The sequence below is a fragment of the Chelonia mydas genome, chromosome 4 (genome assembly GCF_015237465.2).
Source record: "Chelonia mydas isolate rCheMyd1 chromosome 4, rCheMyd1.pri.v2, whole genome shotgun sequence".
Taxonomy (NCBI): domain Eukaryota; kingdom Metazoa; phylum Chordata; order Testudines; family Cheloniidae; genus Chelonia; species Chelonia mydas.
In genome coordinates, this window is record NC_057852.1 from 141,418,414 (window position 1) to 141,434,036 (window position 15,623).

A 15,623-nucleotide genomic window follows, 5' to 3' on the forward strand; every position below is an offset into this window, starting at 1 on the left:
GGTTTGGAACTGGGCTGGGGTCCGGCCACTGGCTCCTCCCCGTCGTCTGCCAGGGAGCGAGGGCAGCGAACTCCCCCTCCCCGTGTCGGCCACCTGGGCTGCCCTGACCCCCAGGCTGGAGCAGGGGGTGACCCTTGGGCATTTGGTGATCAGCTGGGGGGGGCTGCTTAGGGTGGGGGCTGTTTGGTGATTGGCTGGGGGGAGGGGCTGGGCGGTGCTCGGCTGGGGGGGCTGTTTGGTGATCGGCTGGGGGAGGGGCTGGGCGGTGCTCGGCTTGGGGGGCTGGGGGGTGCTCGGTGCTGGGTCCCAGAACCAGGGAGGCCCAGTCGCTCTGTTTGAAGCCGCTGGCGAAGGTGGGTAACAGCCCCCCGGCCCCAGCACATCAGTCGGCCACAGGGGCCGAACGGGGGTGTCGGGGGGCAGCTCCCCCATGCCCGGACCCCACCAGTGGGCTGGAAACGCAGCCGCACGCGGGCTCATTTGTCTGTCAGCAGCGCGGGGGGTGAGTGCGGGGAGACCCCGGGGAGTCGGGGGGGGCTGCACAGCTGGGGGTCCCTGCAGCCCCCCCGGAAAGCTTCTGGGATGGCACCGCGGGCACCGGGTGTAGGCTCCCGGCTGTGCTCTGCCGCCTAGTGCCAATGGCCCCCCATTGCTGATTGGCAGGGGGCAGCCCCCAGTGCGGGGGGCGGGGGCTGTAGCTGGTCACACCCGTTCTCCTTCTCTACAGACCCGCCGGCAGCAGCAGGTGTCAGAAAAGACACCCCCAGCCTAACCGAACCCCCCCAGCCAGCCCCCGCCAGGGAAAAGCCCCACACCCCACTCCCTGCCCCCCCCAGCCTAACCGAACCCCCCCAGCCAGCCCCCGCCAGGGAAAAGCCCCACACCCCACTCCCTGCCCCCCCAGCCTAACCGAACCCCCCCAGCCAGCCCCCGCCAGGGAAAAGCCCCACACCCCACTCCCTGCCCCCCCAGCCTAACCAAACCCCCCCCAGCCAGCCCCCGCCAGGGAAAAGCCCCACACCCCACTCCCTGCCCCCCCCCAGCCTAACCGAACCCCCCCAGCCAGCCCCCGCCAGGGAAAAGCCCCACACCCCACTCCCTGCCCCCCCCCAGCCTAACCGAACCCCCCCAGCCAGCCCCCGCCAGGGAAAAGCCCCACACCCCACTCCCTGCCCCCCCAGCCTAACCGAACCCCCCCAGCCAGCCCCCGCCAGGGAAAAGCCCCACACCCCACTCCCTGCCCCCCCCAGCCTAACCAAACCCCCCCAGCCAGCCCCCGCCAGGGAAAAGCCCCACACCCAACTCCCTGCCCCCCCCCAGCCTAACCGAACCCCCCCAGCCAGCCCCCGCCAGGGAAAAGCCCCACACCCCACTCCCTGCCCCCCCCAGCCTAACCGAACCCCCCCAGCCAGCCCCCGCCAGGGAAAAGCCCCACACCCCACTCCCTGCCCCCCCAGCCTAACCGAACCCCCTGAGCCAGCTCCCGCCAGGGAAAAGCCCCACACCCCACTCCCTGCCCCCCCCCAGCCTAACCAAACCCCCCCAGCCAGCCCCCGCCAGGGAAAAGCCCCACACCCAACTCCCTGCCCCCCCCCAGCCTAACCGAACCCCCCCAGCCAGCCCCCGCCAGGGAAAAGCCCCACACCCCACTCCCTGCCCCCCCCCAGCCTAACCGAACCCCCCCAGCCAGCCCCCGCCAGGGAAAAGCCCCACACCCCACTCCCTGCCCCCCCAGCCTAACCGAACCCCCCCAGCCAGCCCCCACCAGGGAAAAGCCCCACACCCCACTCCCTGCCCCCCCAGCCTAACCGAACCCCCCCAGCCAGCCCCCGCCAGGGAAAAGCCCCACACCCCACTCCCTGCCCCCCCCCCAGCCTAACCGAACCCCCCCAGCCAGCCCCCACCAGGGAAAAGCCCCACACCCCACTCCCTGCCCCCCCCAGCCTAACCGAACCCCCCCAGCCAGCCCCCGCCAGGGAAAAGCCCCACACCCCACTCCCTGCCCCCCCAGCCTAACCGAACCCCCCAGCCAGCCCCCACCAGGGAAAAGCCCCACACCCCACTCCCTGCCCCCCTCAGCCTAACCGAACCTCCTCAGCCAGCCCCCGCCAGGGAAAAGCCCCACACCCCACTCCCTGCCCCCCCAGCGTAACCAAACCCCCTGAGCCAGCTCCCGCCAGGGAAAAGCCCCACACCCCACTCCCTGCCCTCCCTCAGCCTAACCGAACCCCCCCAGCCAGCCCCCGCCAGGGAAAAGCCCCACACCCCACTCCCTGCCCCCCCCAGCCTAACCAAACCCCCCCAGCCAGCCCCCGCCAGGGAAAAGCCCCACACCCCACTCCCTGCCCCCCCCCAGCCTAACCGAAGCCCCCCAGCCAGCCCCCGCCAGGGAAAAGCCCCACACCACACTCCCTGCCCCCCCCGAGCCTAACCGAACCCCCCAGCCAGCCCCCGCCAGGGAAAAGCCCCACACCCCACTCCCTGCCCCCCCAGCCTAACCGAACCCCCCCAGCCAGCCCCCGCCAGGGAAAAGCCCCACACCCCACTCCCTGCCCCCCCAGCCTAACCGAACCCCCCAGCCAGCCCCCGCCAGGGAAAAGCCCCACACCCCACTCCCTGCCCCCCCAGCCTAACCAAACCCCCCGAGCCAGTTCCCGCCAGGGAAAAGCCCTACACCCCACTCCCTGCCCCCCCCCAGCCTAACCGAACCCCCTCAGCCAGCCCCCGCCAGGGAAAAGCCCCACACCCCACTCCCTGCCCCCCCCAGCCTAACCGAACCCCCTCAGCCAGCCCCGCCAGCAAAAAGCCCCACACCCCACTCCCTGCCCCCCCAGCCTAACCAAACCCCCCGAGCCAGCTCCCGCCAGGGAAAAGCCCCACACCCCACTCCCTGCCCCCCCAGCCTAACCAAACCCCCCGAGCCAGCTCCCGCCAGGGAAAAGCCCCACACCCCACTCCCTGCCCCCCCCCCAGCCTAACCGAACCCCCCCAGCCAGCCCCCGCCAGGGAAAAGCCCCACACCCCACTCCCTGCCCCCCCAGCCTAACCGAACCCCCCCAGCCAGCCCCCGCCAGGGAAAAGCCCCACACCCCACTCCCTGCCCCCCCAAGCCTAACCGAACCCCCTGAGCCAGCCCCCGCCAGGGAAAAGCCCCACACCCCACTCCCTGACCCCCCCCAGCCTAACCGAACCCCCCCAGCCAGCCCCGCCAGGGAAAAGCCCCACACCCCACTCCCTGCCCCCCCAGCCTAACCGAACCCCCCCAGCCAGCCCCCGCCAGGGAAAGGCCCCACACCCCACTCCCTGCCCCACCCAGCCTAACCGAATCCCCCAGCCAGCCCCCGCCAGGGAAAAGCCCCACACCCCACTCCCTGCCCCCCCAGCCTAACCAAACCCCCCAGCCAGCCCCGCCAGGGAAAAGCCCCACACCCCACTCCCTGCCCCCCCAGCCTAACCAAACCCCCCGAGCCAGCTCCCGCCAGGGAAAAGCCCCACACCCCACTCCCTGCCCCCCCCAGCCTAACCGAACCCCCCCAGCCAGCCCCCGCCAGGGAAAAGCCCCACACCCCACTCCCTGCCCCTCCACAGCCTAACTGAACCCCCCCAGCCAGCCCCCGCCAGGGAAAAGCCCCACACCCCACTCCCTGCCCCCCCAGCCTAACCGAACCCCCCCCAGCCAGCCCCCGCCAGGGAAAGGCCCCACACCCCACTCCCTGCCCCACCCAGCCTAACCGAACCCCCCAGCCAGCCCACGCCAGGGAAAAGCCCCACACCCCACTCCCTGCCCCCCCAGCCTAACCAAACCCCCCCAGCCAGCCCCCGCCAGGGAAAAGCCCCACACCCCACTGCCCTGCCCCCCCCCAGCCTAACCGAACCCCCTCAGCCAGCCCCCGCCAGGGAAAAGCCCCACACCCCACTCCCTGCCCCCCCAGCCTAACCGAACCCCCCCAGCCAGCCCCCGCCAGGGAAAAGCCCCACACCCCACTCCCTGCCCCCCCCCGCCTAACCGAACCCCCCAGCCAGCCTCCGCCAGGGAAAAGCCCCACACCCCACTCCCTGCCCCCCCAGCCTAACCAAACCCCCCCAGCCAGCCCCCGCCAGGGAAAGGCCCCACCCCCCCACGCCCTGCCCCCCCCCCAGCCTAACCGAACCCCCCCAGCCAGCCCCTGCCAGGGAAAAGCCCCACACCCCACTCCCTGCCCCCCCAAGCCTAACCGAACCCCCCCAGCCAGCCCCCGCCAGGGAAAGGCCCCGTGCCCCACCCCCTGCACCCCCCAGCCTAACCGACCCTCTCCCACCGGGGAAAGACCCCACACCCCACTCCGCAACCCCCCTCCAGCCTAACCTAACCCCCCCTGCCTGCCCCTGCTAGGGAAGGGCCCCGTGCCCCACTCCCCAACTTCCAGCCCTGGGGCCGGGGCAGGACCTTCCCTCCACACCCCGACCTGGGGGGCAGAGCCTGGCAGCCGGAGGTGGGGGTTGGGGGGAGGCCCCTGCTTGTGAGCGGCTGGTGGAGGGGGGCCCCGGCCAGGTGGCCGGGGGGGGGGCATATCCATTACAGCACATGGGCTCATTTGTCTGGCAGTAACGACGGGGCGCCCGGCGCTGATGCCCCCCCAGCTAGCCCCAGCCACTGCGCTGGCAGCCTGGCTGTGCCCCCCCTGCAGAGACCCCCGGGGCTAGGCCATCCCAGCACCATCCGGCCCCCCCCCGGGAAGAGGAAGGCCACGCCAGGCGCTGGCCCTTTGAGGGGCTCCGGCTGAGCCCCCGATGACAGACACGGCGCGCCCTTGACGAGTTCATCCTACAGCTGAGCCTGTCCGTTACCTCCCCGCCCGGGGGGAGGGGGCATTTCCAGCCTCACACCACAGCCCCCCCGCCCGGTTCCCCCCCCCCGATCCTCCCCCGATCCCCCTGCCCCTGCACAAGGGACTGTGGGGCGGACGGGCAATCGTCCAGCCCCCCCGGAGCTGCCACTGAAACACTGGCAGGCCCAGCCAGACCCATTCCTCTGTACCCCCCCGGGGGCCCCCGACCACAGGAAATGCCAGCTAGTCCAGCCAGGCCACAGGTTTGCCTGGGGGGGGCCCCCAGCTCTCCTGCTGGCGTCATGGGGCCGGGTGCGTGGCTCGGAGCAGCCCATGGGGCTCGGGTCCTGGAGCCCCCCCGGAGCATGGGGAGGGGCTGCATGCACCCCGGGCCTGTTGGGGGCTGTCTGCATTTCCATCCATCCCAGTGAGAGTTTCTAGGCCCCCCCAGACTCCCTAGGGGGAGCTGGCCCCAGTGCGGGCGCCCCCCCACGGGACCTTTGGCCCCTGGCCCCAGTTTTGCCCCAGGCTCCGGCCTTGTGGAACACTGGACCCCTCTCCGCGTCTCAGCTCCACGGGCCAGGAGGGACCCGCAACACCTGCAACCCCACAACACTACACAACACCCCAACACCCGCACCCATCAACGCTGCACCCACACAACACCCCAACACTGCACAACACCCCTCGACGCTGCACCGCCCCACAACACCCCAACACCCGCACCCATCAACGCTGCACCCACACAACACCCCAACGCTGCACAACACCCCTCGACGCTGCACCGCCCCACAACACCCCAACACCCGCACCCATCAACGCTGCACCCCCACAACCCCTCAACACCTGCACCCAGCAACGCTGCACCCCCACAACACCCCAACACCCGCACCCACCAACGCTGCACCCCCACAACACCTCAACACTGCACAACACCCCTCGATGCTGCACCGCCCCACAACACCCCAACACCCGCACCCATCAACGCTGCACCCCCACAAGACCCCAACACCCGCACCCATCAACGCTGCACCCCCACAAGACCCCAACACTGCACAACCCCCTCGGCACTGCACCCCCCATAACACCCCAACACCCGCACCCACCAACGCTGCACCCCCACAACACCCCAACACCCGCACCCACCAACGCTGCACCCCCCAACCCCTCAACACCCGCACCCATCAACGCTGCACCCCCACAACACCGCAACACTACACAACCCCCTTACGCTGCACCACCCCACAACACCCCAACACCGCACCCACCAACGCTGCACCCGCACAACACCCCAACACCCGCACCCATCAACACTGCACCACCCCACAACACCCCAACACTGCACAACCCCCTCGGCGCTGCACCACCCCACAACACCCTAACACCCGCACCCATCAACGCTGCACCCCCACAACCCCCTCAACACTGCACAACACCCACACACACACAACATCCCCACAATACTGCACAACACCCTCAATGCTGCATAACAACCCCACACAACACCTGCACCCCTCAACACTACACCACCTCCCACCCCCACACAACATCCCTACCCGCACAACACCCACAATGCTGAATAACAACCCTGTACAACACCCCCATCCCTCAACGCTGCACAACATACATGCCCCTGCACAACACCCCCAATGCCGCACAACCTCCCACCCCACACAACACCCCCGCACATGCACAACACTCACACCCCTCCACACCTGCACCCCACAACACTGCACAACACCCCCCAATGCTGCATAACAACCCTGCACAATACCTGCACCCCTCTACACTGCACCCCCCCACCACTTCCTCACCCCAGCACAACACAACACCCACTTCCTCAACACTGTACACCCTCACAACACCTGCACCCCCACACAACACCCACACAGCTGCAACAGTGCACCACACCTCTGCCCAATGCCTGCACACCCTGCACAATACCCCCAATGCTGCATAAGAACCCCACACAACACCCCCCCGCAGAGCCGCACTCCCCATCCCCGCACAACACCTGTACTCCTGCAATGTGGCACCCCCCCCCCCCCCCCGCACTATAGCCCAGGCTGCCAGGCGCCCCTCTAGCTGAGCGCTGTCTCATTGTTTCCTTGTGTGATGAAGTGGGATTTTTTGGTAATTTTATCAGGCCTGGATATGCCCCAGTTTCCCCTGTATGCTGCACTGTCCCCTGGGGTGGAAAGGGCCATTTGCTCTCAGACAGGCTCAGACCCAGGTGTGAACAGCACCTGGCTGGCTGGGGCTAAGTGGGTCACTGCAAAGGGACTGGCTGAGGCCGACCCCACATGAGTGGAGAACCCAATATGACGACAATGGCAAATCCAACCACCGCGACTTTGACGCCTAGCGACTGACGTCCATGGATGGTCACGTCCGCAGGGAGATCAGCCGGATGGACAGACAGAGCTTCAACCAAGGGTCACTTGTGACGAAGTGGGAATGTTCTTAATGTTTTCTCTGAATACTGTGTGGGTGCCTCAGTTTCCCCTATGCAGTTCTTAAGTATCCAGGGGGGGATAAGGGGGTGGGATTGTTGCAGAGCAGAGGGCCAGTGTGAGGATGAGGCACAGAGAATGGCCGACACCCTGTCTCCTGATGGCCTGGGCCCTTCCCCCTGCAAGGTGCCAACTGAAGGGCTTTGAGACCAAAGGAATCAGGTGGCCTCCTGGCCTGGGAAAGGGACAAAGGCCGGAGGAGGGGCAGGAGAGTTTCAGTTTGCAGCTGGCTGGGGAAATGGAGGGAGGCCCAGAACTGGGTTCTGGGCTCCCTACCCCCCAAGATGTCTGCTAGGCCGCAGCCCCCTACCACCGCAGCCCAGCGCGAGGCCCACGTGGCCATGGGCCTGGAACACAGCAACTGCCAAGCATCCCCCTCTGACGCTCGGGGGACTGAGGTCTGCTCTGCCCCAAGGCCCCCAGCCCTGAGTGGGGGTGTCACGGGGTCCCCGGGCGATGCTCTGGAACTGCTCCCCATGAAGCCAGGCAGGACTCTGGGGAAGTCTCCTCTCTGGGAGCAGCCTGTCTGCAGGACACACAGCTCCCCCGGCTTCCACCTTCCTGGGTCTGACCTCGGAGCATTCAGCCTCCTCTGCCCCTCCCTGCGCTTCCCACAGCAAGTCCACCCAGGCAGGGTCCTGGGGAAGCCAGAGGGTCCTGCCCCCCAACTCCGCAGTCAGACGTGACTCTCAGCCAGCCAGTGAAACAGAAGGTTTATTAGACGACAGCAACATGGTCTAACACAGAGCTTGTAGGTGCAGAGAACAGGACCCCTCAGCCGGGTCCATTTTCGGGGTCAGTGAGCCAGACAACCCCATCTGCCCTTCACTCCATGTCCCAGCCAGCCCCAAACTGAAACTCTCTCCAGCCCCCCTTCCTCTGGGCTCTGTCCCTTTCCCGGGCCAGGAGTCACCGGATTCCTTTGTTCTCCAACCCTTTAGCTCTCACCTTGCAGGGGGGAAGGGCCCAGGCCATCAGTGGCCAGGAAACAGGGTGTCGGCCATTCTCTGTGTCCAGACCCCTGCACACACCTGCCCTCTAGGGCTCTGCAACGATCATACACCCTTACCCCACCCCCTAGAGACTTAAGAACTGCCTAGGGGAAACTGAGGCACCCCCACACTATTCACAGGAAACATTAAGAACAGTCCTGCTTTGTCACAGGGGGGCAGCAGCCCAGGCAGCGAGTGAATCCCCCAGCCGGGCACTGCCCTGTGTCCAGCCCCTGCCCTGCGGAGCCCACACGGGCCGGGCCAGGCCAGGCACTGGCTGCTGACAGGGCAGGACCCAGCTGTTAATGTGAAGCTGAAAAGATGTTAGCTCCCAGCCGAGCAGCCCCAGAGTCACCGGCCCCTTCCCCCCTCAGCAGTGGCTGGGCCGCAGAAACAGGTAATTAAAGCCAAGTGAGGATGGCAAATCAGCCCCCCCCCGCCCCACCCAGCTCCCTGGGACACTCTCAGCTGCGGAATTGGGAGCAGACCCCTGGGTGCCAGCCACTGCCCCACAACTCCTGGTGCCACCTCCATCCCAGCAGCGGGCAGCCGAGAGCAGCCCAGCCACTGTCTGCCTGCACCCCCCCTGCTGGGTCCGAGTGCCCCCCCAGGTGCCAGGGCAGCTGTCAGCCCATGACAGATGGGCCCGTGTCCAGAGACCCGCCCGGGGGCCCTCGGAGCCTGGCACAGCAGGGACGAGCACCCAAAACCCCGGGCCAGACTTTCCCTTTCCGCGGCCCTGCCCCCAAAGGCAGGAGCCCCAGCGGGGGGCAGTGCTGGGACGGGGGGGGAGTCAGGCACAGCTGGCTGGGAGCACGGACCCCCCCCAGCCAGCCGCACCCCCCATTCCCGGCAGCATTCCTGCCCCTCGCTCCCAGCGCAGGCAGGCCGCTCATTTACCAATGTCAGCCGCCCAGTTGGTTTGAATTAGCCTCCTTGTGCTGTCCCAGCCGGGCTGATAAGTGGGGGGCGCGGGGGGCGCGGGATGCGCCGAGGGATCAGCCAGCTCTGGCCCAGCTCCGGCTTCCTGCTCTGCTCTGTGTAACGCCGGAGCCCCCGGCCTGCGTCTGACAGGCTGGGGCTGCAGGAGCCAGAGCCCGTGGTGACAGACGCAGCAAAGGGCCCCTCGCCCGGGCTCCAGGCCTGCCAGCGCCCCCCCACGGACTGGGCCCTGCCCAGCTGGGCCCGTCTCCCTGGCTCTGCCCGGCCGGCTGACGGGGCGAGGGGCTGTGCTGTCCCGGGGGCGTCTGAACGGCGCCGACCCTGGCGCAGGCTCTGGGGGGAGGCGCTGCCGCGGTGCCAGCAGCTCCTGAGGGAAGCGGGCGGGGGGCTCGGAGTCTCCGGGGCAGCAGGGCATGGAGGGCTGGGAGTCCCCGTGTTCGGGGGAATGGGGAGTCCCCGTGTTCAGGGGGGCTGGGGGGAGGCTGGGTGGGGAGTACCCATGTTCAGGGGGGCTGGGAGACCCCAGCCCCGTCGCCCCATGTGCTGGCCGCGGGGTCCCAGCTGGCTTTGCCCTGTGCCCTCTGCTCTGCGTTTCACCAGCTACTTGGCAGCGGGCGAGCGCTCGGCCCTAGGCTGCCCCCCCGGCCTGCCGGCTGCCTGAGGGATGGCCAACAGCTGGGCTGGGCACTGCGCAGGCCCGCGTGGGAAGGGCTGGGCCGGGGTAACCGGATCCCCCCCAGGGGCTCCCGGGCGCGGGGTCAGCCCAGCCGCACAGAGCTCAGGGGTTAAGGATCGGCCACGGGGACGCGCTGCTAATTGCCAGGCCGTGCGGCATAAATCACAGAGCCACAGGCAGCCCCCTCCCGCCCAGCCCCTCCCCAAGGCAGCCCCGGTGGGGCGATGCACGACCGGCTGCCCCCACAGCCAGACAGGGCACAGAGCCGCCCGGCCAGCAAACCGGGGGCTGCGGGTCGGGAGTGAGGGGCGCCAGCAGAGCTGGGGGGCAGGGCAGGGATTGCGGGGGCTGCAGGTCAGGATTGAGGGGCGCTGGCAGAGCTGGGGGGGCCAGGCTGGGGGAATCCCTGATTTCTCTCCCACCCCCTTATCAGATTTCCCTGACACAGCTGAGGGTCTCGTACTGCGGGGGCAGGGAAAGTTTCCACCTGTTCTCCCAGGGAAACCCTGGGACGTGGGCGCCCGACTGGTTCCTGCGTCTTGATGGGGGGGGGAGTGCAGGGCCACAGCGCGAAAGGGGGGGTTCCTACTACTGGGTGGAGGAAGCTCCTTTAGGACAAGTCCATGGCGGAGTGGCCGGGATTCCCGTGCGGCCGTCAGGGGCCCTGGCCAGGGCCTGCTGCAGCTGTGGGCCCGCCCCACGCCCGCGGGAGGCTGGCCTGTGACTGAGCTGCGGGGGGACAGGACCCAGCGCCCGTCTCAGTTCTGGGACCAGGTGCTGTGGGCCATGGGCCACGCGAGGGAATAAACAGCCCGGGAGCCTGGCCCCGGGCCAGAGGCAGGGCCCAAGCCAGCCAGCCCCAAGGAGCAGCAGCCCCAGGGCAAGCCCCAGCCTGGAGCACAAGGCGGCATCGGCAGCCCCCCGAGAAGAGGCAGCGAGCGCCACGATGGAGCACGCACCGCCACGCGGAGCCGCTCCGGGCGGGGAAGCTGAGGCCCCAGGACGTCTCAGCAAACCCTGGGTTCCTGGGGCCTGCCCAGGAATCGCCCAGCCCTGGGCTTCACTGCCCCGGGCAGCGTCAACACAGCCGGGCCGGGGCCGGGGCCGGGACAGTCACCGTCAGGGGGAGATGGGGCCATGCTCCCTGCCTGCCTGCCTGGGGCTGCGTCCTCCTGCCCCCACTCAGGGCTGCGCTCTCTGCTCACCCCCCCCACCCCCGCCACGCTCTCTGCCCCCCATCCCGCCATGCGCCCAGGGCTTGCCAAGCCAGCTGCGTTCCCTGCCAGGTCTGCTTTTCAGGACTGGGCGGCGCGGGCTGGGCGCTGGGCCAGGGCCAGGTCTCAGGGGCACCTGTTGGGTCTCCAGGAATAGGAGACACCAGCTGCCATGGCTCCGTGTTTGCTGCTGGCCGGCCGTCCAGCCGCAGCTCAACAAGCCACTCGGTGCAGGGGACCGGCCCGTGACCTGCCGGGGGGAGCAGGGCCCAGCACCTCCCCCAGTGCCCCCATGGGCTAAGGGTGCCCCTCCGCCTTTCCCTAACCCCGCAGCCTGGGCACAGCCCATTCTCCCCTGCGCTCGCCGCCAGCCCTGCCGAGGCCTCCGGGGGCCAGAGGAATTCCAGGGGGCGCCCCCCAGCAGGCAGGCAGTGCCCCGCCCCCAGCAGCCCCGGACTTCCCGCGTTCTGCCCAGCTGCCTGCAGTACGTGCCCACAAGAGTGGCGAATTGGCCGAGTGCGGTAAAGCCAGCCGGGGGAAGGCCCCCCCCCAGGAATCCCAGGGCCCATGACTTTACCATGGCTCATTATCTGCGCTGCAGAGGGGCAAGCCCCAGGGCCCCAGGCCCATTATTTCCCCATCACTCCGGGGGGGGGTTGGCGGGGGGATGAGACGCCCGAGCCGGCTGGGATGGTGATTAATCTACTGAGCGCAACAGAGCGACTGGTGCTGGGTAAACGTCTCCCCGCGGCTCCCTCCCTCGCTACAAGGGGACGGGGGGCACCGTGGGGCCCCGGCCCCCGGGGCCCCTCTGCATGGCGCAGGAACGGCTGTGTGGGAAGGGGGGCCGGGGCCGGCTCGTGGGGAGGGCTGGGTACTGCCGCGGGCAGGGGTGTGTGTTTGTTCCCTCCCATGGGCGCTGCCTGGCGCTTGCCCAGCACGGCTCCCCTGCCCCCCTCTCCCCCGCGGCCACGCGCGCCGGCCGGCCAGGGGTTTTTCAACTGTTTTATTCAAAAAATAGACTCGGGCGGGGGCAGGAGGGTTTTAAGTTAGGGGGGAGGAGGGTGGGGGGCTGCAGGGTTCGGGGGTCCTCTGGGCAGGGCAGCGCCCTCGGCCCAGCCCCCTACCTCCTCTTCTCCTTCACGCTGTAATGCAGGAGCAGGGGCGCAGGCTGCAAGGCAAGAGAGCGGCCGTGAGAAGAGCGGGACGGCCAGCGGGACCACCCCTGCCGGGCCCCCCAGGGCACCCCCCGCCACCACCGCCCAGCGCACCCCCCTGCCACCCCCCCCAGCGCAGCCAGACCCCCCCCCAGCGCAACCCCCTGCAAGCTCAAGCGAGGCAGAAGCGCCCAGCCTCCCCGGCACTCAGCAGGAGGTGGGAGAAACGACGGGCCGGACCCCGGCGGGCAGCGCCAGGCCAGGGCTGGGGCCGGCTGCGGGCCGGGGAGAGCTAGGGCCCTGCCCCCCCGTGTGCCCAGCGCGGCTGCCGGGCTGCGCTCGCGCGACAGGGACCCCGGCCCCGACGCCCCAGCCAGCGCCCGCGGCCCCGCACCCACCTTGCCGAACCAGCGGGACAGCCACAGCTGCTTCATGGTCATGTGATCCGGGAGCACCTCGCCGCCGAAAAGGATCTGCACCTGCCACGGAGACCGGCGTCACCAGGGGGACGGGCGCTGCCCCCGGTGCCGGCTGAGACCCGCCCGGCCCCCGGCCTGAGACCGCCCCGGCCCCTGCACCTGACCCGCCCAGCGCCCCTGAGACCGCCCCAGCCCCTCCAACCGCCCTGCAACCCCCCCAGGCCCCCGGTGCCGGCCTGAGACCCGCCCGGCCCCTCCCTGCACCTGCAACCCCCCCAGGCCCCCGGTGCCGGCCTGAGAACCCGCCCCGGCCCCTCCAACTGCACCTGCAAACCTCCCCAGCCCCCGGTGCCGGCCTGAGACCAGCCCCGGCCCCCGGCCTGAGACCCGCCCCGGCCCTCCAACCGCAACCTGCAACCCCCCCCAGCCTCCCGGTGCCCGGCCTGAGACCGCCCCGGCCCCTCCAAACCGCACCTGCAACCCCCCCCCCCACAGCCCCCGTGCCGGCCTGAGACCCGCCCCGGCCCCTCCAACTGCACCTGCAACACCCCCCAGCCCCCCGGTGCCGGCCTGAGACCCGCCCCCAGCCCCTCCAACCGCACCTGCACACCCCCCCCCAGCCCCCCCCAGTGCCGGCCTGAGACCCGCCCCCCCAGCCCTCCAACCGCACCTGCAACCCCCCCCCCCCCCCAGCCCCTCGCGTGCCCGGCCTGAGACCCGCCCCGGCCCCTCCAACTGCACCTGCAACCCCCCAGGCCCCCGGTGCCGGCCTCAGACCCGCCCCGTACCCCTCCAACTGCACCTGCAACACCCCCCCCCAGCCCCCCGGTGCTGGCCTGAGACCTGCCCCCCACCCCTCCAACCGCACCTGCAACCCCCCCAGCCCCCCGGTGCCCAGCCTGAGACCCGCCCCCCCACCCCTCCAACCGCACTGCAAACCACCCCCAGTGCCAGCCTGCCACCTCCGGCAAGTGGCCACCCCGGGCTGGCAGCGCCCGGCCCGGCCCCTGGTGCCCAGCCTGAGACCCGCCCTGGCCCCACTCCAACCGCACCTGCAACCCCCCCCCAGGCCCCCGGGTGCCGGCTGAGACCCGCCCCGGCCCCGGGGCTCACTCACGTGCTGCGGCGCCAGCCCCAGGCAGGTGGCACAGGACCCTGCGCAGGTGGCGCACCTGGGCCCGCACCGAGCAGCGCACGTACTTCTGCTGCAAGGGAGAGCGGGGTGAGGGCGGGCGCCGGGGAGCACCGCCCAGCCCCCCCCAGAGTGCAACCGTGGGGGGTCCCCAGGACTGGGTACAAGCAGCACCTCCCGGCAGCCCCCAAGCACGCACCCCGGCGACTCCCAGCACGAACCCCCCAGCCAGCCCTCTGCTCCCCCATGCCAGCCCCCCCTGCACTCCCCAGCCAGCCCCTGCCCCCCCGCTCCCCCCAGCCAGCACCCCCTGCACTCCCCCACCAGCCCCTGCCCCCCCGCTCCCCAGCATGCATCCCCAGGCCAGACCCCCCTGCACACACCCCCAGCCGCCCCTGCATACCCTGACTACTCCACACAGACCCCCCAGCGCGCCCCCTGACCACCTCCCACCCCCAGCGCCTGCAACCCCCCTTCCCCCCAGGCCACCCTCCCTGTCCCTACCCTGGTGCAGTGTTTCCTGGGCAGGGCTCTGGGCTGGCACAGGGGGCAGGGGGCATCCCTGGCAGCGGACGCAGCAGGAATGGGGACACGCTGGTGCCCAGCCCAGGGGAGTGGGTCCGATTGGGGGGACACAGGAAGCATCAGTGGAAGGAGCCACCCAGGCGGCCCTCCCCCACCCTGGCATGGGGCCTGGCCACTGCCTCCAGCCCCCGAGTTAGCGAGACAGGATCCCGGGAACTGCGGGGGGCCTCGCACAGCGCTGGCAGGTCAAGCTCCCAGCCCAAACCCCGCAAGGGAGACCGGACAGCTGGGGGGGAGAGCCAGGCCCTGGCCAGCTGGGGGACGGGACCTGACTGAGAGGAGCCAGTGTCCTCACCTGCCTGCCCCCAGACCGCTGAGAGAAGGCAGGAACACCGGCCCCCGGCATGCTGGCCCCAGCGCCCCCATGGGAGCCAGCAGGCTCGTGGTGCCCCTGGCTGCCAGCAGACGGCACCATGTCTGCGCAGGAGGGGAGCACCCCCTGCCTGGCCTTACCTGCAGACCAGTCTTGTTCTTCTCTTTGCTGGAGCTGGGAGAGACCAGAGGGAACGGCCCATGAGAGCCGGGCGTGCTGGCCTGGCCAGGGCAAACCCTGCCCTGGGGCGCTGCAACATGGGCACTGCCTGCCCTCTTCACAGCAGCTCCCCCTGGGAGCTCCTAAACCCAGCCTCATCGCTTCCACCCCACAGCCCAGAGCCCCTGGCCGCAGACACCCCAGGCCAGACGGACCTGCGCTACCTGTCGGGCCCGGGGAACACAGGCCAGACCACCCTGCCACTGCTCCCGCTCGAACAGGAGGGGCCGCATCTTAGAGACACACCAGCCCTGACCCTCCCTGCGGAAACGGCTCGTGGGTCACTCCCCTCCGGCCAGCGTGTGGGCTTCACGTCCCGTCTGAACGTGGCTAGCCTCAGCTTCCAGCCCCCAGCACGCGTTAGCCTGTCCTCTACCAGGCCGAAGGGCCCTGGACCCGCCACATTTCTGCTCCACGCGTAGGTGCCGACAGACGGGACCAGCCACCCTGACCCTTCTCTAACTCGACCAGGCTCCCTGCGTCTCTCACTCAGGGCAGGTTTCTAACCTTGTCCATCGCTCCCACTCTCTTCTCCACCCCCTCCAGTTCTCAGCGTCCCTCCGAGCTGTGGGCACCAGAGCCAGACAAGGATCCCAGCTGCAGCCACCCCCGAAAATCACCCTGGGCTTCCGCTCGACATCCCCCGTTTACAC

At 69.8% G+C, this 15,623-nt stretch overlaps 1 protein-coding gene across 1 annotated transcript; it reads right to left on the reverse strand.

The window, feature by feature from the left end:
- Positions 1-12,197: 12,197 nt before the first annotated feature.
- LOC119566008 (polycomb group RING finger protein 1-like) lies at positions 12,198-14,992 on the reverse strand. Its single transcript, XM_043545058.1, has 4 exons — positions 14,892-14,992; positions 13,839-13,926; positions 12,701-12,781; positions 12,198-12,316 (listed from the first exon to the last, which is right to left on the reverse strand). The coding sequence occupies exons 1-4, from the start codon at positions 14,951-14,953 to the stop codon at positions 12,269-12,271; spliced, it is 279 nt and encodes a 92-aa protein (XP_043400993.1). The 5' UTR covers positions 14,954-14,992; the 3' UTR covers positions 12,198-12,268.
- Between the last annotated feature and the right edge of the window lie 631 nt (positions 14,993-15,623).

Bases quoted from the DNA above. Each gene is read 5' to 3' on its own strand.
- LOC119566008 (XM_043545058.1), bottom strand. From the start codon at position 14,953: ATGGGCCGTTCCCTCTGGTCTCTCCCAGCTCCAGCAAAGAGAAGAACA. The intron at 12,782-13,838 runs GTGAGTGAGCCC...TCTCCGTGGCAG, and splicing joins TGGGGCTGGCGCCGCAGCAC to GTGCAGATCCTTTTCGGCGG. The intron at 12,317-12,700 runs GTGGGTGCGGGG...CTTGCCTTGCAG, and splicing joins TGTCCCGCTGGTTCGGCAAG to CCTGCGCCCCTGCTCCTGCA.